Genomic DNA, 24038 nt, shown 5'->3' with positions numbered 1-24038 from the left:
GTTCCCAATGATATGATAGTGCAACAGTTAGTTAACACTGTACAGCAACCCAGGTTCAATTCACACTGCTGTCCGTAAGGAGTTTGTACGGTCTCCCCATGACCATGCAGGTTTCTTCTGGGTGCTCTGATTTCCTCCCACACAAGTTAGTAGGTTGACTGGTCACATGGGTGAAATTGGGCAGTGCCAGTTCACTGGCCTGGAAGGGTCTGTGGCCATACTGTACTTCTAAAGAGTAAAATGAAGTCTACACCCACTGAATGAATCAGAAATAGGTTTATTATCACTAACATATGATGGGAAATTTAAAACACAAGAGATTCTGCAAACACCAAATATCCTGAGCAACACACACAAATGCTGGAGGAACTCAGCAAGTCAGCAGCATTTACATGTTCATTATGTGCCATGGTATATGACATGGATGATCATAGTCTTTCCATGACCATGATTGTTCTTGGCAAATTCTTTCTTTGTCATTGTCTTCTTCTGGGCAGTGTCTTTATAAGACAGATGACCCCCCCCCCCCCCCAAAAAAAAGTATGATAATACTTTTCAGAGATTGTCTACCTGGCATCAGTGGTCACATAACCAGGATGCGACATGCACCAACTGCTCCTGACGCTCCACATAACCCTGATCCGCTGGGTTGGGGAGAAGCTAAGCAGGTACTACACCTTGCCCAAGATTAGTGGAGGGAAGGAGCACCATACCTTACACCTCCTTTGGTAGAGATCTCTCTCCAAGCCACCACCTACACCTATGGAAGGAAATAAAGTAAACATTTCAGGCCAAGACCTTCATCAGGACTGACATGAAATTTGTTTTGAAGCAGCAGTACAGTGCAAAGATGAAAATAGTGCACATAAAAAAGGAATGATAAGGTGGTCTTCCCCTTTCCTTTCCGGTCCTGAAGAAGGGTCTCAGCCCAAAACATCAACTTTTATTTATTTCCATAGATGCTGCCTAACATGCTGAGCTCCTCCAGCATTTTGTGTGTGTTGCTTTGGATTTCCAGCATCTCAGTGTTAATGATGAAGTGTTTTTTGTGGATTCATGGACCATTCAGAAATTTGATGGCAGGGAAGAAGCTGTTCATGAATAATTTGAGTGCGGGTCTGCAGACTCCTGTACCTCCTCCCTGATGAGAAGAGGACGTGCTTCAGATGGTGAGGGTCCTTAGTGATGGATGCTGGCTTCTTGAAGCACCAGCTCTTGAAGATGTATTGTCTTGGTATTAGTTTATTATTGGCACCTGTGCCAAGATGCAGTGAAAAACTTGTCTTGTTCCTGCTGATCAGATCATTACACAGTGCATTCAGCTAGAATGATGTAAAACAATAACAATGCAGAATAAAGTGTAAAAGCTTTCGGAAAAAGTGCTACGTGGGTAGGATGGAGATAGCAGAGATTGAAGTGGCTGGAATCTAAAGCAAAAATCATACTGTCGGAATCGGGATGAAGGGTCTCGACCTGAATTGCTGACTGTCCATGTCCTTCCACAGCATTTCATTTTTACATTTGGGTGGGCTATTAAAGTTAAAGAAAAAAAAGATTAGCTTTATTTGTCACACATGCATCAAAACATGAAATGTGTCATTTACGTCAATGACCAACAGTCTGAGGATGTGCTGGGGGCAGCCCACAAGTGTTGCCAAGTTTCCAGCACCAACAGAGCATGCACACAACTTACTAACCCTAACCCATTTTTCTGTTTTGTGGATGTCTGTGAAAAGTAATTTCAGGATATATACTGTATACATTCTCAGATATTAAATTGAACCATTGAAACATACATTGTTGGAATGTGGGAGGAAACCCACAGAGTCACAGGGGGAATGTACAAACTCCTTAGACAGCAGCAGGAACTGAACCCCGGTACTGTAAAGCAATGCAATAACTGCTATGCCAGGGTGCCACCCTTACTGGGGGCCAGTGCTGGGGAAAAATGCTCTTCAGATCAGAATAAAAAGGTGATTGAATCAGAGGGGTGTAAAGTATATTGTATTTGGCACATTTTGGAATAATTCAAGGATCAAGGGCAAAGTGTGGTTCCAGGATTAAATGGCTTGTCATATGAAAAGTGTTTGATGGCTCAGGGCCTGTATTTACTAGAATTCAGAAGAATGAGAGGTGACCACATTAAATCCTATCAGATGGTGAAGGGCTTTGATGGAATGGATGTGGAGAGGATGTTTTTTATACTGGGAGAGTCTAAATCCACAGTACACAGCATCAGAATAGGAATAGAATAGAGATGAGAAGTGGTGAATCTGTGGAATTATTTGCCACAGTTGATGGTGGAGGCCAAATCCTTGGCTATATTTAAGGCAGTGGTTGATTGGTCAGGGCATGAAGGAATACAGGAAGAAGGCAGGAGACAGGGGCCGAGAGGAAAAACAGCCATGATGAAATGGTGGAGCACACTCAATGGGCCAAATGGCCTAATTCTGCTCCTATCTCTTCTGGTTTTCTGGTCCAAAGTACATTTGTTACCAAGGTATGGATACAGTATACAACCTTGAGATCTGTCCCCTTGCAGCCACACAACAAAGAAGCACCATAGAACCTGCTTAAAGAAAACCTTCAATGAACAAATCATACGAACAAAAAAAGGGAACAAATAACACACAAAACATTAAACATCAAACCGTAGAGTCCCCAAAAGTGAGTCCACAGCCATGAAGCGCCAAGGGGAGTAAAATCAGCCCAGGAGCCGATGACTGGGGCCACAGCCATCGAGTCAGTCAGTTCAGCGCTGTGTCAGTGGCTTCAGACCACAGCCACAGATAAAGTTCCGCACTGAAATATTCTGATATGATTCTACCTAGAGGAGGAAATATTCAAGGCACAGTCTGATCGCAGTCTTTCTGAATACAGCATTGCAATGTCTTCAGACTACTGCAAATCAGTACAGATGTGTTCACATCTGCACAGACCAGTAAATTGTGACAGCTTCATACACATTAAAAAGTTAATTCATGCATGAAATAATTCTAGTGTTGCTAGAAAGCACTGTGGATTATTTTTGCCCTACTTCACAACTTGAAATTGTTCAGCACAAAATGCTGAAGGAACTTGAAATGTATTGCTCATTGATTTATTATTATTTCTTTCGTTTTGTACTTGCACAATTTGTTGTCTTTAGCACACTGGTCAAACACAAAAGTTGGTGTGGTCTTTCATAGATTGTGTTATGATTATTATTCTATTATGGATTTATTGAGTATGCCCGCAAGAAAATGAATCTCAGGGTTGGATATGGTGACATATGTACTTCGATAATTACCTTGAACTTTGAGCATCAAATGGAGAGGAAGATACAGTCGACAATTTGGGCTAAAACCCTTCATTAGTACTGGAGAGGATGGGGGAAGATGCCACATTAAGGAGGAGGAGGAACAAACTTACAGGTGATTGTGAGACCAGGAGAGGGGGAGGGTGGAATGAAATAAGATGCCGGGAGGTGATAGGTTGAAGAGGTAAAGGGGCTGAAGAAGGGGATCTAAGCCTACAGACCACCACAAATTTTTCAAATTTCCATCTTAAGTAATTAAGATATATAATCATAAATCCAATCGGAGCAAGCAGCACAATTTAAATAGTAAGCACAAGAAATGCTGCAGATACTGAAAATCCAGAGCAATAACCACAAAATACTGGAGGAACTCAGCATCAATGGAGGGGAATAAACAGCTGACATTTCAGGCCGAAACCTTCATCAGGACTGATGAATACCGAAGATGTTCACATTTCAAACCAGCAGATTTCGATGTTCTACTCTAGTCTTCCACAAGATGGCAATCAAAGCCTTTGCTATGTTATAAAGTGACACCGACAGTGTTGATTTTGTTCAGTGTGACTGATGGGTGTGTTGTCCAGATTGTGAGATAACTGCGAGCTGCCAGTGGCACTTGTATTACCAGTAATACAAATAGTAGTAGTGCGATCACTGTTGGTACCTGTTATCATTATTCTCAATAAATATATATTCTGTTGGAAAGCAAATGTGAGGCATTCATAGCTGGGTGAAGAGATTGGGGTGGTGAATATTCAGCTATTATACAACAGAACTACTCTGGAGACAGGATCTTTACAGATGGGGCATATTTTGGGAACGAGTTGAGCCTTATAGCATTCATGGCAGGAACAAATGTGTCCACATTTCAGAAAGACACAGTTCCGCTCCCTGATCAGGCAGGTGGCACATGCACTTTGAGGGACCTCTTCTTCCGTCAAGCCCAGTTCCTGGATGCGTCGTTTCTTCATTGCCAGCTTCTCTTCCTCCTCCCTCGTCTGCTCCTCTTTCATCTTGTGCTGTTTATACCGCCGCCACAATGTATACGATAGAGCAGCACATGTTACAATTCCAAACACAATAGTCAAGACTTTCCACTGCGTTACCTTGGCCTTGTGCTTCTCAACGAGAGACTGAAAATTGAGTCTGCAGATGAAGTACTGAAGCCCTTGCTTAGGAGGCTGAAGTTTTATAAGATTGTTGTCCAAAACAAGTTCACCAACTCCTGTTACTACATCGCCAACTCTGAGCATTTGTTCCATCTCTGTGATCCCCTTCGGTCGCTCACCGCTAATATAATGAACGATGATGTTAGGGAGCGTCTGCACTACGGGGTGGAACTTCTTGTACACGGTTTCCAGGTCCAGTTCGGATGATACCAAGGGTTTCATCACCCTCACTGATACACCAAAGTTGCCATCAGTCAGAAGGTCAAAGGGTACAGTGTTAGTCCTTTGATGTAGAATCTTTTCACAGTCATTCCTATCAAAGGAAAAGAATCAAATCAGCATTTAAAGGAACTGACACAGTAAAATCTTGCTCATGTGTAATCTCTTCTCATCAACCACAAAAGTTTATTTAACCTACTTCTGCTCTTTCCAAGAAAAATATATTCAATTTCCCAACTGAATTTTTTGTTTTGTTTTTCCAAAATGCATCACTAACACAGAACCATAAGACATGAGCAGAATTAGGCCATTCAGCCCATCGGGTCTGCTCTGCCATTTTATTATCCTTCTCAACCTCTTTCTCCTGCCTTCTCCCCATAACCCTTGATGCCTTTTGACCTGTGGGTTTCCTCCAGGTGCTCCGGTTTCCTACCACATTCTGAAGACATACGAGTTAGCAGGTTAATTGGACGCTGCAGGCTCTTGGTGCCAGAAGAGGCTGCTACTGTGCTGTATCTCTAAATACATAAACAAACAGACAAATAGGTGTAAGGTGAAAGAGGGTAAGCTTAAGGGACACGTGTAACCTGGCATTTAGATGATAAGACGTAAGAGCAGAATTAGGCCATACGGCCCATCAACTCTACTCCATCATGGCTGATGTATTATCCCTCTCAACTCAATTCTCCTGCTTTCTCCCTTACTAAAAGAACCTATCAACTTCTGTCTTAAATATACCTATTGACTTGGCCTCCACAGCCATCTGTGGCAATGAATAACATGGGAACAATTAAATAAGGTTGATGGCTCAGTGACAAATTAAAGGTTGAAAAACAATTCTCTGGACTAACATCAAGTGAGTGAAGCAGATAAGCGGTTCTCTTTGCAACTCATCTGCTCTGTAACGTACAGGTCACCCTGCCCGGCTTATTTTCAGCTAGTGCTCCAAATAGAGTCATGGTACCACAAACTGTCGTCAATGGCAGATGGAGATCAATCCAGAGAAGTGCATAGCTTGAACGGTTATCTTGGTTGGCCGAACAGCCCGTTTCCATGGTGTGTGAATCACTAACAATAAATGTACACCAAAACTGTATACAGTAGTGAATAGGAAAGAAGGCTGTCATAGGTTACAGGATTGACAGGTTGTAGAGCTCAGCTGATAAGTGGAAGATGGAGCTTAATCCAGAATAAATAATATATCTTTTTTTAAAAAGGATACATTAGGGACATTCAAGAGACTTAGAAAAGCAGAGGATTATGAAGGAGGGAAGGGTTAGAATTATATACATGGGTGAAAGCATATTTTTTGAGACAATTCATCTGTGAAATTGATATTTGGAAACATGGATCAGGTGGATGAGTAGCTCTAAAGTTTGTTACTTGCTTGAGTAGATTATGCTCAGCTGTGTAACAGAGTTCACCTCGTGAACTTAATATGAACGAGGAATTTTATTACACGGTTGTCCACATGGCAATAAACTAAACTGATTATACAAGAGTAAACATGCAGTTTGTAGGTATATTCCTGGCACCAAGGGCTAAAGCTGGCTCACACTAGGACAACCACACTGAATTGCAAATGTTAACCATTTTTTGATATTTTTAATAGTCTTTGAAGAACATAGCTGAAAACTGATTTTTTTCCTTTGCAATAATGAACTGATAATTGACTCCAATTGATGCTTTCATTTTAACCTGAAAATTTATCCCCACATAACTGGGAAACTAAAGTAACAATAATAATAGGTTTATTTACAGAGCACTTTTCATGTAGATGAAGTAGTTCAGAGTGCTTTACAATGGGGGAAAAGTAGAAATATGAAAATAAAATAAAAATAAACATGAAAATAAAAGACAAGAAGATGTTAGTTAAAAGGTTAAACAAATAGGTTTTGAACTGGTGTTTAAAAGTGTCAACTGATTCTGCATTCCTTATAGTCTTAGGCATTGAATTCCACAGTTTAAGAGCGTAGTTCAAAAAGCTGACCTGTCAATTATCTTCTAACCATTAGACCTTTGGGTATAGGAGCCGAATCAGGCCATTTGCCCCATCTAGGCTACTCCACCATTTCATCATGGTTGATCCATTTTCCCTCTCAGCCCCAGTCTCCTCTGAGGGAGATTGTTTAAATTTAAGAGATCGACAGAAAAATACCTGTGCACTCGAGTAGGATTATAAAACGGAAACAATTCTGTGACATACTCTGGTGTTAGAACTTTGAGAGGTTTAAAATCAAGTAAGAGACCGTTAAAATCAAGATACAGGAGGCCACTACAGAATAGCTAGTATGGGAACGATACGTTCCCTCATCCTGCTTTTGGTTAAAAGTCTAGCAGTGATGTTCTGAATGAGTTGAGGTTTGTGAATAAAATATATGGAATACTTGATTTTTAATCAAAAAGTTGTGATTTGCAGTTCCAAACAGCACAACTATCAGATTAGATCTAAAACAGATGACAACAGATACTGCTTCTGGTATTGGTTAGAATAAAACACTGAATTGCTTAGGCAGAATCTGTGAAGAGGCAATGATCCAAACTTGCTCTTCAATCATATACGACGGACCACGTGCTCAAACTTACCAAAGGTGCGTAGTCCGATTCCACACTGCATTGTGCTCTTTTAAAACCAACCGATGTATTACCCCTCTGCAACCGTCCACAAACTGGCTGTTCAAAATCTCATTGACAGGGGTAACCAAACCTAAAACAGAATTAAAGCTGTCACTCAACAGCAGTAACCTATGACTTGTATGGGTAGCTTTTCTATAATCTGAGCACACATTCACACTGCATAACAGACCATAGTAAAGTTTCCAGCTAATGAATGGTTACATGTGGAATATGAAATGTTGCTGTCTGAGATACATTACTCCACAGGCTGCCATCCTCAACAACACTATCAGCATGGACGTCTCTGTCATACAGCAAACTCCAGAACTTGCCTGGCAGTCTGTCTGAAGGTGTCCTGCATGCAAAAGCAAGTTTTTAAGCAATTTGATGAGTGTTAAATATTACAGGACCTCCCTGAATGTGAGAAATTTAATTAACAAGCATGGGGGCTAATTTTCCAAATAAATAGATGTTTAAATCTTTGAAAATACAGTAGTGTAAAAGTCTTGGGCAGATGTACTATATATTGCAAGGGTGCCTAAGATTTTTGCACAGTACTGTAGTAATTTTATGTATTGTACTGTACTGCTGCCACAAAAAACAAATTTCATGACATATGTGAGTGATGATAAACCCGATTCTGATGTGGGTCTCTATGGTGGACTGAGAGTGAGAAGGGGGCAGGGAGAGGGGAATCATGGTCGGGAAAAGGGAGAGGACAAAGGGAAGAAGTGGGAAGCACCAGAGGGACATTCTGAAATAATCAATAAACCAATTGTTTAGAATCAACAAACTTGCCTGGTATCTCAGGGCTGGGTGTGTCTGCACCCGTGGGCCCCTCCTCCCAGTCCCTGGCACTCCTTCTGTACCCGTCCCACACCCCTCCTGCAGCGCCCCACCCTCGCCATTTCTGACATCCTTTTCCCCTCTCCCTTTTATAATGCGCATGGAGTAACAGAAACACAATCAGTATGTCAGTGGAGCAGCGACACCTCACAGCAGCAGCGGCGGAGGGAAGCCGTGGTGGTTACGTTTTAAAGGCAGGACCAGGCTGAGGGTCCTCCTTTAACTTTGGCTTCCTCAAGTAGGTGTTGAGATTTAACTGGCTTTTCTTAAGTTTCCTTTTATGAAGCAGTTCTTGGTTGCAGGAAATCACGTTGAGAACACCTCTCTTGGCCTTATTGCTTTGCTTCCAGACAGGGTCACTATCGATGAACTGGTCCGTGATTTGTGTGATCGTGGTGAGGCTAGTGTTCAGGGATTTTGTGGTGAGGTTTCTTGCTGGTGTTTCCTCTTCTCCATCCGTGTCCTCAGATTCACCCAGGATGTGTTGCTCTGCCAATTCTCAAAGCTCTTCCTTAATAAGATTCTCACCACCATCATTAGCATCCTCACACCGTATCACTTGCAGTTTCACATCCATACTAATGCTTTCCAAGTTGACAGATCTACTACTCTCACTGAATGTTGCAGGCAGTTTTTCACACATTACGGGTGGGAAAAAATGGAATAAGTTGGCGAGGGAGCAAGAACGTTTACACACACAGGGGAAACTGAGCTTGAACTAAAATGTGATTAGCTGTGAGTGGCTCAGAGTGCGTGTAAAGCACCCTCACTGGCTGATTAAATGTTTATCGTAGTGGCAGCTGCGCTTGAGAAGTTATAAGTGTTGTTTAGAATGAATTTTTGTCATTTTTAAAAATTTCAGTAAGAATTGAATAATCGCACTGTAACCAATCAGCTCTATGCAGGGTAGAGCTATGTGAGGTCTGAGTGTATACATGCGTATACTGTGTAGAGTACACGTATACTGCTGCCACATAAAACAAACTTCACGACATATGCCGGTGATATTAAACCTGATTCTGATACAACACCTCTCTAGGACTTGACATAGTTAAGGGAGCATGATAGTGTAGCGGTTAACATAATGCTATTGAGGGCTGGAACCCTCAGGAGTGACGGCACAATTGTCGGTGACTGTAGGAGTGCCCCTACCCGCCTGCACTGCGTAGGTTTATTGTGAGGATCAGTGCACATGGTCTGATTCCACTCTTTCGGCCAGGGGACAATCCACAGTGGCACGGCGAGCTGCGGCGACCGCAAGGCTGGAGGTTGAGAATCGGAGTTTTCCTTCTTCCAGACAAACTGCTTGGCAAGGCTAACGAGTCCCATCTACCCAGGTTTGGAATCAGAGTTGTCCTTCTCCCAGGCTGGCTGTCAATCAAGGCTGATGAACCACGCAGTTATACCACTGGACACTCAGTCATGCCATGACACAGGAAACTCCGTAAGAACAGGGACGCCACGTGAAGGTGTTGCTGAGTGCACAGTAGTGTAGGAAAGGCCTTCTGCGAGTGACCTTTTGCACGCCAAGCTAAACAGCAGACCTGTGGCAATCACTACACCTGGAAAGGAGAGGCAATGGAAGACAGTCCACCTTCCTTAAGCGATCAGGACATCTAGCACAGGACTCACCCGACCCCATTACACTATTACACTGTCAGCAATCACCATTCAGGGTTCAATTCACACCACTGCTTGTAAAAAGTTTGTACATCTCCACATGACCATGTAGGATTCCTCCGGATGCTCCAGTTTCCTCCCACATTCCAAAGGTGTATCGGTTCATAGGTTAATTAGTCACACTGGTGTAGTCGGGCAGCATGAGCTCGTTGGACTGGAAGGCCTTTTACAGTTCAGTATCTCTAAATAGTCCCAGATTGAATAAGAATTTCAGGCTGCTAATTCCTTTTGGACAAAGGAAATATGCTTCAAATGCTTGACCCACTACTATCAGGACGGAGGTACAGAAGTGTCAGGACTAGGACTGCCAGACTGGGTACAGCTTTTTACCTCAGGCTGTGAAATGAATGAATACCCTGTCACTAATGACTAGGGTATTAGGGCACTGAGCTGTTTACTTGTGCTGCACACTTCACATGAATTTTGAATTATATTTTATTAACTTATGGTAATTAATATTTTATGTGCTGTGTGTGAAATGTGTTTTGTGTGCGCGCCGTGGTCCAGTGGAATGTTGTTTTGTTTGGTTGTATACAGTGGCATGCAAAAATTTGAGCAACCTTGGTCAAAATTTCTGTTACTGTGAATAGCTAAGCGAGTAAAAGATGACCTGATTTCCAAAAGGCATAAAGTTAAAGATGACATATTTCTTTAATATTTTAAGCAAGATTACTTTTTTATTTCCATCTTTTACAGTTTCAAAATAACAAAAAAGGAAAAGGGCCCGAAGCAGAACTTTGGACACCCTGCATAGTCGGTTCTTTGGCCGGCTGGTGGCGCAGTGGCCTCAGCGCCGGATTTTGGAGCGAAGGCTCCCAAGTTCGAATCCAGTCGGCTCCCCAGGCACACTTTCCATCCGTGCTGGGTTGAGCGTTGAGCTAGCAACCGACCTCATAAAAAAGAAATTGTTTGCTACAGAGACATCAACAGCAAAATGTTGATGGCCTATGCTCTCTCATGAGATTAAAGGGCAATTTCCTTTCCTATAGTCAGTACTTAGTAACACCCCCTTTAGCAAGTATCACAGCTTGTAATCGCTTTCTGTAGCCAGCTACGAGTCTTTCAATTCTCGTTGGGGGATTTTCGCCCGTTCTTCCTTGCAAAAGGCTTCTAGTTCTGTAAGATTCTTGGGCCGTCTTGCTCTTTTGAGGTCTATGCACAGATTTTCAATGATGTTTAGGTCGGGGGACTGTGAGGGCCATGGCAAAACCTTCAGCTTGCACCTCTTGAGGTAGTCCATTGTGGATTTTGAAGTGTGTTTAGGATCATTACCCTGTTGTAGAAGCCATCCTCTTTTCATCTTCAGCTTTTTTACAGACGGTGTGATGTTTGCTTCCAGAATTTGCTGGTATTTAATTGAATTCATTCTTCCTTCTACCAGTGAAATGTTCCCCGTGCCAATGGCTGCAACACAAGCCCAAAGAATGATCGATCCATCCCCGTGCTTAACAGTTGGAGAGGGGTTCTTTTCGTGAAATTCTGCGCCCTTTTTTCTCCAAACATACCTTTTCTCATTGTGGCCAAAGAGTTCTATTTTAACTTCATCAGTCCACAGGACTTGTTTTCAAAATGCATCAGGCTTGTTTAGATGTTCCTTTGCAAATTTCTGATGCTGAATTTTGTGGTGAGGACACAGGAAAGGTTTTCTTCTGATGACTCTTCCATGAAGGTCATATTTGTGCAGGTGTCGCTGCACAGTAGAACAGTGCACCACCACTCCAGAGTCTGCTAAATCTTCCTGAAGGTCTTTTGCAGTCAAACGGGGGTTTTGATTTGCCTTTTTAGCAATCCTACCAGCGGTTCCCTCAGAAAGTTTTCTTGGTCTTCCAGACCTCAACCTGACCTCCACCATTCCTGTTAACTGCCATTTCTTAATTACATTACGAACTGAGGAAACGGCTAACTAAAAATGCTTTGCTATCTTCTTATAGCCTTCTCCTGCTTAGTGGGCATCATTTATTTCAATTTTCAGAGTACTAGGCAGCTGCTTAGAGGAGTCCAAGACTGCTGATTGTTGGGACAAGGTTTGAGGAATAAGGGTATTTATAAAGCTTTGAAATTTGCATCACCTGGCCTTTCCTAATGATGACTGTGAACAAGCCATAGCCCAAACAAGCTAATTAAGGTCTGAGACCTTGGTAAAAGTTATCTGAGAGCTCAAATCTCTTGGGGTGCCCAAACTTTTGCATGGTGCTCCTTTCCTTTTTTTCCACTCTAAAATTGTACAAAACAAAAATAATACACTAATCTTGCTTAAAATGTTGAAAAGAATGTTTCATCTTTAACTTTATGACTTTTGGAGATCAGTTCATGTTCTACTCACTTAACTATTCACAATAACAGAAATTTTGACCGGGGTGCCCAAACTTTTGCATGCCACTGTATATGCACAGTCAGATGATAATAAACTTGAGCTTAAACTAATGCATTGTGCCAGAGCCATTCCAAAATCTTGCAAAAAATGTGTTTAAAAATCAGAGCACAGTGAGATGGGAAGCAGAATCTTAATTACCACTAAAGGTCAGTGCTTCAGGAAGAGAGTCAATGTACCAGCATCTACTGCTAAAAATCTGTGTCAGCCATAATCCCTTGGTGCTTCAGTTTTCATGTAATGAATCGTGCAGCCCAGTACAGATTAAATGATGACAAAGACACATGGCTTTGCTGTGCACACAGGAGATTCTGCAGGTGCTGGAAATCCACAGCAGCACACACAAAACCCATGGCATTCGTTGCCACAGGTAGCCGTGGAGGCCAAGTCATTAGGGTACATTTAAATCGGAGGTTGCTACATTCTTGATTAGTCAGGACATCAAAGGTTACAGGGAGAAGACAGGAGAATGGGGTTGAGAAAGATAACAAATCATCCATGATGGAATGGTAGAGCAGGCTCAATGGATCAAATGGTTCCTATGTCTTATGGGCTTAAAATTATGGAGGAAATCAGCAGATCAGGCAGCATCTACGGAGGGAAATCAGCAGCTGACATTTTGGGCCGAGACCCTCATTCAGGACTGGAAATGAAGGGGGAAGGAGCCAGAATAAGAAGGTGGGAGAAGGGAAGTACAAGCTGGAAACTGATAGCTGAGGGGGAAAGTGGGTGGGTGTTGGGGTTGGAATGAAGTGAGAAGCTGGCAGGTGATAGGTGAGACCTGCTGAGGGAGAAGGTGGATGGGTGGGGGGTGGGGGTTGGAATGAAGTGAGAAATTGGTAGTTGATAGATTTTAATGCAATATGAGCATTTGGGTGCCACAGTGGTGTAGCAGCTAGTGTGGCACTATTACAGCTCGGGGCCTCAGAGTTTGGAGTTTGGAGTTCATTCCCAGCGTTCTCAATAGGGGAATATGGAATAAGTGGGTTTCCTCTGGGTGCTCCAGTTTCCTCCCACAGTCCAACGACATACCAGTTAGTAGGTTAATTGGTCATTGTAAATTGTCCTGTGATTAAGCAGATGGGTTGCTGGGTGACGTGGCTCATTGGGCCAGAAAGGCCTGTTCCGCATTGTATCTCAGGATAAAATAAAAATAAATTCAGAACTTGCGGGCTGAGTCAAAGGAGCTGTCTGCAGGCTGTGGAGCTGAGAAGCTCTGACTGTACGTGTGTTTGGGAGGGAGCAGCTCACACAAGAGTGGATAGTCAGGTATGTCACAAAATCACAGAATCAGAGTTATAGAGAGCAGAATGAATTTGAGCCTACAGAAAAGAGAACTTCTCCAAACCTACAAATATCCAAACCTCAGCACCAGAAGAAACCAGAGCAGAATAAGGCCATTCAGTCCATCAATTCTGCTCGACCATTCCATCATGGCTGATTTATTATCCCTTTCACAATCAGGACATCAGATTCAGGTTCATTTATTTATCACACGTACATTGAAACATACAGTGAAATGCGTCATTTGCGTTAACAGCCAACACAACCCAAGGATGTACTGGGGGCAGCCTACAAGCATTGTCACACATTCTGGTGCCAACATAGCATGCCCACAACTTACTAACCCTAGCCTATACACTTTTGGAAGGTAACAGGAAACTAGAGCATTCAGAGGAAACCCACATGGTCACAGAGAAAACATACAAACTCCTTTGCCAGTGTTGGAACTGAACGCAGGCTGCTGGCACCGTAATGGTGTTATGCTAACCACGGCCAGCCCCAGTGCTTTTCTTCCAGAAACTATGATGCCCCTACTAATCATGAACCTATCAATCTCTGCTTTAAATATACCCAATGACTTGGCTTCCACAGCTTCACCACCTTCTGGCTAAAGAGATTCCTCTTAATCTCTGTTCTAAATGGACATCCTTCTATTCTAAGGTTGTGCTCTCTGGTCCTAGGCTCTCCCACTATAGGTAACATACACTCCACTGTTAAGGACAAATTATTGAGTACATTAAAAATGGAGGTTGATAGGTTCTTGATTAGTCATGGCATCAAAGGTAAAGGAAAGAAGGCAGAGGAATGGGGTTGGGAGGGAGGAGGCAGAGGAACGGGGTTGCAAGGGAGAGGAACGGGGTTGCGAGGGATAAGGCAGAGGAATGGGATTGAAAGGGAAAAGGCGGTGCTTAGCCACCACTTTCTCACAGGCAATTAGGAATGGGTGATGAACGCTGGCCTTGCAAGCAATACCCAGATCTCCAAAAATGAATGCTCAACAGACACTTTATTAGATACTTCTTCCACTCTTCCCCCCACCTCCTAACTCTAACTTCTCCACTTCCTTTCCAGCCCTGAAGAAAGGTCTCGGCCCAAAATGTCAACTGTTTATTCTTTTCCATAGATGCTGCCTGGCCTGCTCAGTTCCTCCAGCATTGTGTGTGTGTTTCTGTAATTCTGTCTCTGGATTTCCAGCATCTGCAGGATTTTCGCATGTTTGTGACTTTATTAAGTACACCAGTACACCTGTCGTTAATGCAAATATCTAATCAGCCAATCATGTGACAGCAACTCAATGCACAAAAGCATACAGACATGGTCAAGAGGCTCAGTTGTTGTTCGGACCAAATCGCAGAATGGGGAAGAAATGTGATCTAAATGACTTTGACCGTGGAATGATTGTTGGTATCAGACAAGGTGGTTTGAGTATCTCAGAAATTGCTGATCTCCTGGGCTTTTCAGACACAATAGTCTCCAGTATTTACAGAGAGTGGTGTGAAAAAACAGAAAAAATCTTCCAGTGAGCAGCAGTTCTGTGGGCGAGAGCAGCTTGTTAATGTGAGAGGTCAGAGGCGAATGGCCAGACTGGTTCAAACTGACAGCAATTAAATAAGCACACGTTACAACAGTGGTGTGCAGAACAGCATCTCTGAACCCACAACACGTCAAACCTGAAGTGAATGGGCTACAGCAGCAGAAGACTATGAACATAAACAAAGTGGACACTTTATTAGGTACAGCAGGTATATAATAAAGTGGCCACTGAGTGTACACAATGCACATAGTTTAGCAGTTATAATAACACTAATAACTTGTACCTTCTACCACAGCGTACGGAAGGCATTTCCCTGGTGCATTTAACAGAACAGACTTGAGGTCTTGATCCAATGGAAATCTTGGTGCTTCCTAAAAATGAACACATTTTATTAAAAAAAATCAAAAACATATCAACTATAGCGGGGCCACTGCACAGCCTCCCAATCAAGGACCCTCATCATTCAGGACATGCCCTCTGCTTATTGCTACCATCAGCGAGGAGGTACGGGAGCCTGAAGACAAACACTATGTTTCAGGAATGGCTTTTTATGATGAGTGAGATACAGTACAGAACTGGCCCTTCCTTCCAGCCCTTTGAGCAGCACCACCTGGCAACTCCCAATTTAACACTAGCCTAATCATGGGACGCTTTACAATTACCAATTAACCTACCAACTACATCTTTGGACTGTGGGAGGAAACCGGAGCACCCGGAGGAAACCCATGGGGCCACGTGGAGAATGTGAAGACAGCAGCCCTTCCACCATCAGATTTCTGAATGACGAACCCATTGTACACTATCTCACTTTTATTTTTAATTTTTGCTCTCTTTTTGCACTCATTACTTAACATTTTATATATACACTCCTTATAATTTACAGTTGTTTTTATTACATATTGCACTGCAGCTGCAAAACAACAAATTTTATGATATATGCTAGTGATATTAAACCTGATTCTGATATGTCTTCCCAAACTGCATGGATTGAAATGATCCCACATTACAATCAAAGATACCAGTTGTACAGATCAGAACCAAAAATATCCCTAAACATAGGCTGTAACTATAGTGAAGTGAATCTATAAGTTACTTGACACTTGTTCTGACAATGAACCTGCAGAGTAACAGTATGTGGCATCCGACAGCATACAGGAAGGCTCTACAATGGGTATTCAGAACTGCCCAACACACTAGCAGCATCAGCCTACTCACCTTCAAGGAGATATATACAGAAAGGTGTCAGAAATGGGGGTGTCAGGTGTCAGAAATGGGATAGTAACATCATGAAGGATCCCACCCACCCTGCTCATGAACTGTTCGTCCCACGCATTCACAGATGAGGGTAGATAACATCCACACCAGGGTCACCAGGCTCAAAATCAGTTACTTTCCCCAAGCAGCAAGGCTGATCAACACCTCCACCCACTAACCCACCCCTCCACACCCCACCAACCACCTGTCAGTCACCTTATGTGTGCCTTCCAATCTGCGCCTTGTAAGGCATGAAAATGCCCGATGCAGGCCTCTCACGGTCTGAGTCGACGTTCCCTCCCTCCCACCTTATGTACAGACACTCCTGTGCCTAGTGTCATTTTATGGACATACAATCTATATATACAAATGAAGTACAAACTCTCTTATGTATTGTGTTTTTTAAATCATTGTGTTCTTTATCTTGGGTTTTTTTTGGTGCTGCATCGATTTTGTGCAGGGAGAACGTACAAACTCCTTACAGACAGCAGCGGGAATTGAACTCAGATCACTGGTGCTGTAAAGCATTGTGCTAACCACAACGCTACAGTGCCACACAGCATACTAGTCCGTCTTCAATATATACTGCGACAGCTCTCACAGCTCCCTTGGATAGTATTACAAACATTTATTCCCCTCTCAGTGTAGAAATTTCTGATATAAATGAGCAATCTCTTTTATTTTGACATGCAATCTGCGACAAACATCAGCTCTGCATCTTACCTGTCACGTCCTGAAGAATTTTATACACTTAGAACATAGCACAGTACAGCACAGAAACAGGCTCTTCGGCCCACAATGTTGTACTGAACCAATTAAATTAAATTAGTAATCACATGGCCAATTAAACTAATCTCTTCTCCCTACACAATGTCCAGATCCCTCCATTTTCCTCACATTCATGTGCCTATCTAAAAGGCACTAAAGTTTCTGCCTCTACCACCACCCCATGCAGCACATTCCAGGCATCCTCACTCTCTCACCTTAAATGTGTGCCCTCTGGTATTAGACATTTCAACCCTGGGAAAAAGATACTGTCTGTCTACTCTATGCCTCTCATAATCTTAGTCTCAGATCTGTCTCAGAGAAAAAAACTCAAGTTTGTCCAATCTCTCATCATAGCACATACCCGATAATCTAGGCAGCATCAATAAGATCACTTATTATTCCTTCCAACTTCAGCCTACAGAATGGTGGCGTTGTAGTTAATGGAACAGTACCAGTGATCGGTTCAATTCTGACTCTGCCTTTAACGAGTCTGTACGTTCTCCCCATGACTGTGTGGGTTTCCTCTGGGTGCTTCAGTTTCATATCACACACCAAAGGCACATGGCTTAGTAGGTTAATTGGCAGTGTGGGCTCATTGTTGCCGTGCTGTATCCTACAACAAATCTGCATATAGAGAGGAGGTGCTGAAACTGTCCGATTGGTGCAGGAACCACGACCTATCAGTAACCATCAAGATGACAAAAGAAATGATAATTGACTTCAGAAAGGCAAGAGCTCCCGATCAAGTTCCACTATTCATAAATGGTGAGGTCATGGAAAGGGTGTCCAGTTTTAAGTGTTTGGGGATGAACATCACCGAGGAGCTCTCTTGATAGTAGGGAAGGCACAACAGCTCTATACTACCTGAGGTGCTTAAGGAGAGCTAATCAGCCTCAAAAATTGCTGGCCAACTTTTATCAATATATGATAGGGAGTATACAGTACTGACATACGGGATGAACGTGGGACTCTAGTTGCAGCAAGACAGATCACAAAGCACTCCAACATGTGATTAGGACAGCTCAGCACATCATTGGGACTCAATTACTGAACCTGGAGACAATCTTCAGCTCTGACACCTACAGCGCACTCGTAATATCCTTAAAGACCCATCCCACCCCAGAAACTGTTCAATCTCCTGCCATCTGGCAGGAGATATAGAAACATCTTAGCCAAGACAATAAGACTGAAAAACAGCTTCTTGCCAAGGGCCATTGTGCAGGTGAATAATACTACACTCCCACTTGCCAACAGCCTTTGAGTGTTACGGACTATCGAAGTCACTTGTTGCATGTTAGTACGGGAATTTTTTTAAATTAAGCCTTACTGCATGCATTGTAAATATCTGCTTTGCATGGACTGGAGTAACACCACAATCTCGTTCTCTTGTGCAATGACAATAAAGTTCTATTCTATTCCATCTCTAAATAAAGACCTGTTCTGCTCAATCTCTCCTCTCTGACAAACCTGCCAGCTAGGGAACCAATCTGGTGAACACTTGCTACACTCCTTCTGTCCTCAGTGCCTCCTCTGTCAAGATGACACAAACTCCAGATGGAGTCTCAGCAGGCTGTACAGAATTACAGCCAGTCATGTCTGCTCTCGTCTTCAAATCCTCCAGCACCAATTCCCTGAGTGCCTGCCGGACCTGTGTGACACAAATCCCCGTCTCTTCAAAACAACTTCTCCTTTCTCTACTTACCTCCTTACTTCTTCGCACCTGCCTATTACTTTCCCCTGGGTCCCCTCTCTCCGATGGTCCACTCTCCCCTCTGATCAGATTCCTTCTTCTCCAGCCCTTTGCCTTTCCCATTCACCTGGCTTCACCTATCACCTTAGAGCTATCCTTCTTCCCTCCTCCCAACTTTTTATTCTGGAGCCTTCCCCCTTCCTAACCAGTCCTGATAAACTGCCTCAGCCAAAAACGTTGACTGTTTATTGATTTCCATAGATGCTGCCTGATCCGGTGAGTTCCTCCAGCATGTTGTGTGTTGTTCCTCCCATCTCTACTCTTCTACCAAAGAGGGCAACCACATTTTATTCCCCACATTCTATTCACTTCTCTACAACTCTCCTAGACCTTTTGGGAGATTTGTTCCCTAGAGCGTAGGAGAATGAGGGGCAATTTGATAGAAGTATTCAAAATTATGAGTATTCTCATCATGTACCATGTTGTATGACGTGGGCAATTGAGGTCTTTCCATGACCATGATTGTTCTTGGCAAATTTTTCTACAGAAGTGGTTTGCCATTGCCTTCTTTTGGGCAGTGTCTTTACAAAACAGATGACCCCAACCATTATCAATACTCTTCAGAGATTGTCTGCCTGGCATCAGTGGTCCCATGACCAGGACTTGAGATATGCACCAACTGCCCATACAGTCATCAACCACATGGCTTCACGTGACCCAGAGATTGCCGAGGGGTGGGGGGGGGGGCTAACCAAGTGCTACACCAGGGGTAGGCAACCTACAGCCTGCGGGGCAGATCCGGCCTGCGAGCAAATATTGGGGTCCCATGCTTATCCAGCCCACGAGCAATTTTTCCTTATTCTGAGTGTTTCACGCGACCATACTGATGGACATGCATGGCGTCTTGTTACATTGGCCCCAAGTTCCAAACCAAACACTGGTATACATGAATAATGGGAAGGCAGACTACCTTATTAATATGTATTAGATGCTCTCTGTGCACGCGCAGGTTTTCAGATGGGATCGTTCAAATTTGTAAACAGAAACAGCGTCACTGTGTTTTAACAAGAAATCCACGCTAAATATCCAGATATTTACAGGTGCTATGATACTTGTTGAAAAACTCGCGTTTCAAAATAAAATCGAAGAAAAAAATTTCAATGGCAATGAATGCAAAACGCAGGAACGTGGACACTGAGTGCCGAAATTTCCAAGACACTTGGACACTAGATTACTTCTTCGTCGAGTAAGCTAGGAAACCAGTTTGTCTCATTTGCCTAGAAAATATTGCTGTGAAGAAGGTGGCAAATATCAGGCGACATTACGAGGGCTGCCATAGTGGAAATTTTAACAAGTTTACTGGGCAAGCAAGGAAAGATGAAGTTGAGCGAATGAAGGCTAGTTTCGGAAAACAAATGTCATTTTTTGCCAAGAAAAGCAGTGAAAATGAAGGAAATACCCGTGCCAGCTACGCAGTCTCAAAACATATTGCAGAAAAGATGAAGCCTTTTACAGATGGAGAGCTTGTCAAAGAATGTTTACTGGCCGTGGTGGATATTGTTTGTCCTGAAAAGAAATCTTTATTTGCATCAGCCTGTCAGTAAGAACGATCACATGGCAAGTTGAAGAAATGTCAGATGTTAAAAGTTGTTTAAGGGATGCCTGCAACAAATTGCAATTTTTTTCAATTGCGCTTGGATGAGAGCACAGACTTGAGAGACACTGCTCAACTTGCAGTGTTTGTGCGAGGAGTGACCTCAACTTTTCAAATTTTTGAACAGTTTATTCAATTAATTCCTATGAAGGACACAGTTACTGGAGCAGACGTTTTTGAAGCCTTGTTGAAAATGATGTCAGAAATGAAATCAATATGTCGAAGCTAATTGGCATCACAACTGATGGGGCAGCAGCAATGGTGGGACAGAACAAAGGCATCATTGCATTGCTGCAAGGACAAATGGAAAACCTTGGAATCGCACAGAAACTGGTTAAAATTCATCACATTATCCATCAAGAGGCATTATGTGCCAAGGCTTTGAAATTAAAGGATGTTATCGACATTGTTGTGAAGGCAGTGAATCTGATCCTATCTCGTGGATTGAATCATCGCCAATTTCAGCAGTTTTTGTTGGATTTGGAGGCAGAATATGGGGACCTGGCTTACTTCTGCAAGGTACGCTGGCTTAGCCGAGGGGCAATGCTGGAAACAGTATTTGCATTGCACGAAGAGGTGGCAATATTCCTTGAAAGCAAAAATGAGGATGCTTCACATTTTCGTGATCCTGATTGGCTTGCAACCTTGGCATTTCTTCAGGACATTACACCTCATTTAAATAACTTGAATTTACAACTTCAAGGAAAAAAATCAGCTGGTACATGAGATGTATGGCCATACTGTGGCCTTTGAAAGAAAGCTGCAATTGTGGGACTACCAGCTTCAAAAAGGAAATTGTGCACATTTTCTCACTTTTCAAAAAAAGTAAAGCACAAGATCCAGGCATTTTTGTAAATATGGCCCAAGAATCGAGAAAAGAGTTTTCATCTCGTTTTGCTGATTTTTGCTTGCATGCAAATGAGTTCAAGCTGTTTGCTACTCCATTTCATGTGGAAGTGGACACTGCATCAGAAATTTTTCAAATGGAATCGATTGAGATGCAGTGTGACGACATATTGAGATCGAAATTTCATTCTGAAGATGTGTCAGTGCTTGACTTCTTTAGAAAGTATATTCATCCAAGTGGAAAGTATCCTAACTTAGTGGACCATGCAAAAAAGATGGCATCATTGTTTGGCAGCACTTATCTGTGTGAGCAATTATTTTCAAAAATGAAGCACACCAAGAATCATTTGAGAACAAGATTGCCTGATGCCCATCTGGATAATGTCTTGTTCTTGGCATCAACAAGTCTGACACCCAACATTGAGAAGCTTTCAAGCAACAAACAAAAAGTTTCACATTGATTTATCGACAGCTTAATTTTTTCTTTTTTATTATACTTAATTTATCACCATTCAATGCATCATGTTCATATGTTTTATGTTTAAAGATTCTTTGTGTCCTTTCAATAGATACAAAAGATGCCTTGATTGAAACAACTTGCAACTAAACTGAGTTCTTTGATTACTAATTGGCATCCTTGGTTAAGCACAAATGATTTTCTAGCATGCGTTATTCATTAATTTGAGGCAAAACATAACTAGATGTATTTAAATGGATAATTCCCATATTTCAAGTTTTTTTTAAGGCATTTATCTGGCCCACCATCCGCTCATAATACGCGATCCGGCCCACAGAGGCAAAAAGGTTGCTGACCCCTTGCTACACCTTGCAGACTAGCGGTGGGAAGGTGCACCTTACACCTCCTTTGGCGGAGACGTACCTCCACCCCACCACCCGAATTAGGGGGTACAGACAGGGTAACTGCAACACACATCAAAGTTGCTGGTGAACGCAGCAGGCCAGGCAGCATCTGTAGGAAGAGGTACAGTCGACGTTTCAGGCCGAGACCCTTCGTCAGGAGGGTAACTGCAAGCAGGCTTTTTCCACTGAGGTTGGGTGAGACTAGAACGAGAGGTCATGGGTTAAAGGTGAAAGGCAAAATACTTACAGGGAACCTGAGGGGGTAACTTCTTCACACAAAGAGTGGTGAGAGTGTGGAACGAGCTGCAGGCAGAAGTGGTGGATGTAGGTTCAATTTCAACACTAAGAGTGAAGTTCGGATAAGTACATGGATGCGAGGGGTATAGAGGGCTATGATCCGGGTGCAGGTCGAAAGATTAACATTTTGGCATAGACTAGATGGGCCAAAGGACCTGTTTCCATGCTATAGTGTTTTATGACCATATCCCTGAAGTCTCCCTGCATCCTCGTAAGAGACCTAAACTATCATTAACACAAGAGATTCTGCAGATGCTGGAAATCCAGAGCAACACACACAAAATGCTGGAGGAATCGGCACTACAAACATCATCTATTGAGGAGTAAAGAGTCGTCGTTTCGGGGCGAGACCCCACCCTGGGCCGCCATCATCATCGCATGGCCTCAGCCCCCGCCCCACACCCACAGCCCAGGCAGTCCGCTTCCCCGGCCCAGTGCTGACCTGCAGGTGGCGGGCGGCGGTGCGGGCCTGGCGGAGCCTCCAGTAACAAAACGCGGTCCCGGTCCCGGCCGTGGCCGCCGCTCCGAGACCCAACAGCACCGCCATCGCCCCACTCTCCGCCACTTCCGCCCGTTGCCAAGCAGCCGTCAGCGATGCCCCGCCCCTTCCGATCGAGGCTCCGCCCCTTCACACGCTGTCCCGTCTCCAAGATTCGTGGCCCCGCCCATTCACTCATCACTCCGCCTCCCAGACTGATGGCTCTGCCCCTTCACCCCCCCCCCCGCACGCCCCCTGGAAAGTTAATGCTCATAATTAACCCCACCCTGGGGCTTTCGACTCTGCCCCTTCACTCATTGTCCCCCCTCCCAGGCTCATAGTCCCCACAATTGCTGTCCAACCCAAGTTCAGAATAAACTTATTACCAAAGCACATTTATGTCACCATATAAATCCCCGAGATTTATTTTCTTGCGGGCATTCACAGCGCATACAAGAAACACAACAGCATCAATGAACTACCTCTCTCAACAGGACGGGCAAACAACCCGTGTGCAAGAGGCAACAGACTGCAAATACAAAGGAGAAGAAATATAAATAATTCAAATAAATGAAAAGCCTGGGGCTGGAACTGTTTTGGATTTTTGATTTTTTCAGATTTTGGAATGTATAATGAGATAGCTTGGGGTCGCCATCATTCCCGACTCTGAATTTACGTGCTACTGGTAAGCAGTCTTTGCCTTACACTTGTTGATCACACATCTGTACTTAACAGTAAAACTTATTACATACCATTAATATGATGAAAGTATAATGTGTGCAGGGTAACAAAAGCAGCACAGTGGCATCGGGAGACACCTGAATCAACTGTTGTACAAAAACTAACAACGACAGGCTTTCATTCTCCACTACGACGCTGTGTCTTGATTAAGAGGTTACAGTACACCGTATTTGTATTCTACTGTTTTTAGCTTTTATGTAACGTATAAAAACAATCAGCATCGTAGACTTATTCTGGTGTTAGATTTTTATGATTAGCAGCCATTACCGTTGTGTCTTTTCTTAAATTCCTGCAGCCAGCATGCTAAACATTTACGATTATCTTCAATGTTCATTTCATCGTGGTTGGTCTTTGCTGTTCCATGATCAGCATACCGATAAGTGGCAATATGTTCACTCCGACGCTGATAATACATGGTCAAGATCTTCATTT

The 24038-nt window shown here is 43.2% G+C and overlaps 1 protein-coding gene across 2 annotated transcripts; it reads right to left on the bottom strand.

Annotated features, from left to right (window-relative positions):
• Positions 1-1416: 1416 nt before the first annotated feature.
• On the bottom strand, positions 1417-22954 carry mul1 (mitochondrial E3 ubiquitin protein ligase 1). Of its 2 annotated transcripts, XM_072245098.1 has the most exons (5): positions 22830-22954; positions 15301-15388; positions 7273-7393; positions 4405-4780; positions 1417-1530 (listed from the first exon to the last, which is right to left on the bottom strand). In XM_072245098.1, the coding sequence occupies exons 1-5, from the start codon at positions 22932-22934 to the stop codon at positions 1516-1518; spliced, it is 705 nt and encodes a 234-aa protein (XP_072101199.1). In that variant the 5' UTR covers positions 22935-22954; the 3' UTR covers positions 1417-1515. The 2 variants fall into 2 exon arrangements, with proteins under 2 accessions (XP_072101199.1, XP_072101198.1); XM_072245097.1 differs by having other exon boundaries at positions 1438-4780.
• Positions 22955-24038: the final 1084 nt, after the last annotated feature.

Source organism: Mobula birostris, chromosome 27 (assembly GCF_030028105.1).
Source record: "Mobula birostris isolate sMobBir1 chromosome 27, sMobBir1.hap1, whole genome shotgun sequence".
NCBI lineage: Eukaryota > Metazoa > Chordata > Chondrichthyes > Myliobatiformes > Myliobatidae > Mobula > Mobula birostris.
Note: the sequence above shows the minus strand (reverse complement) of the source record. Positions and strands in the feature narration are given on the sequence as shown.

What these genes read in the sequence shown, in the direction of transcription:
- mul1 (XM_072245097.1), bottom strand. Translation starts at nt 22,934, where the DNA reads ATGGCGGTGCTGTTGGGTCTCGGAGCGGCGGCCACGGCCGGGACCGGG. An exon ending in CCGCCGCCCGCCACCTGCAG is followed by an intron (nt 15,389 to 22,829) that starts GTCAGCACTGGG and finishes GTTCATTTTTAG; the next exon opens with GAAGCACCAAGATTTCCATT. An exon ending in TCCGTACGCTGTGGTAGAAG is followed by an intron (nt 7,394 to 15,300) that starts GTACAAGTTATT and finishes ATTCTGTTTTAG; the next exon opens with GTTTGGTTACCCCTGTCAAT.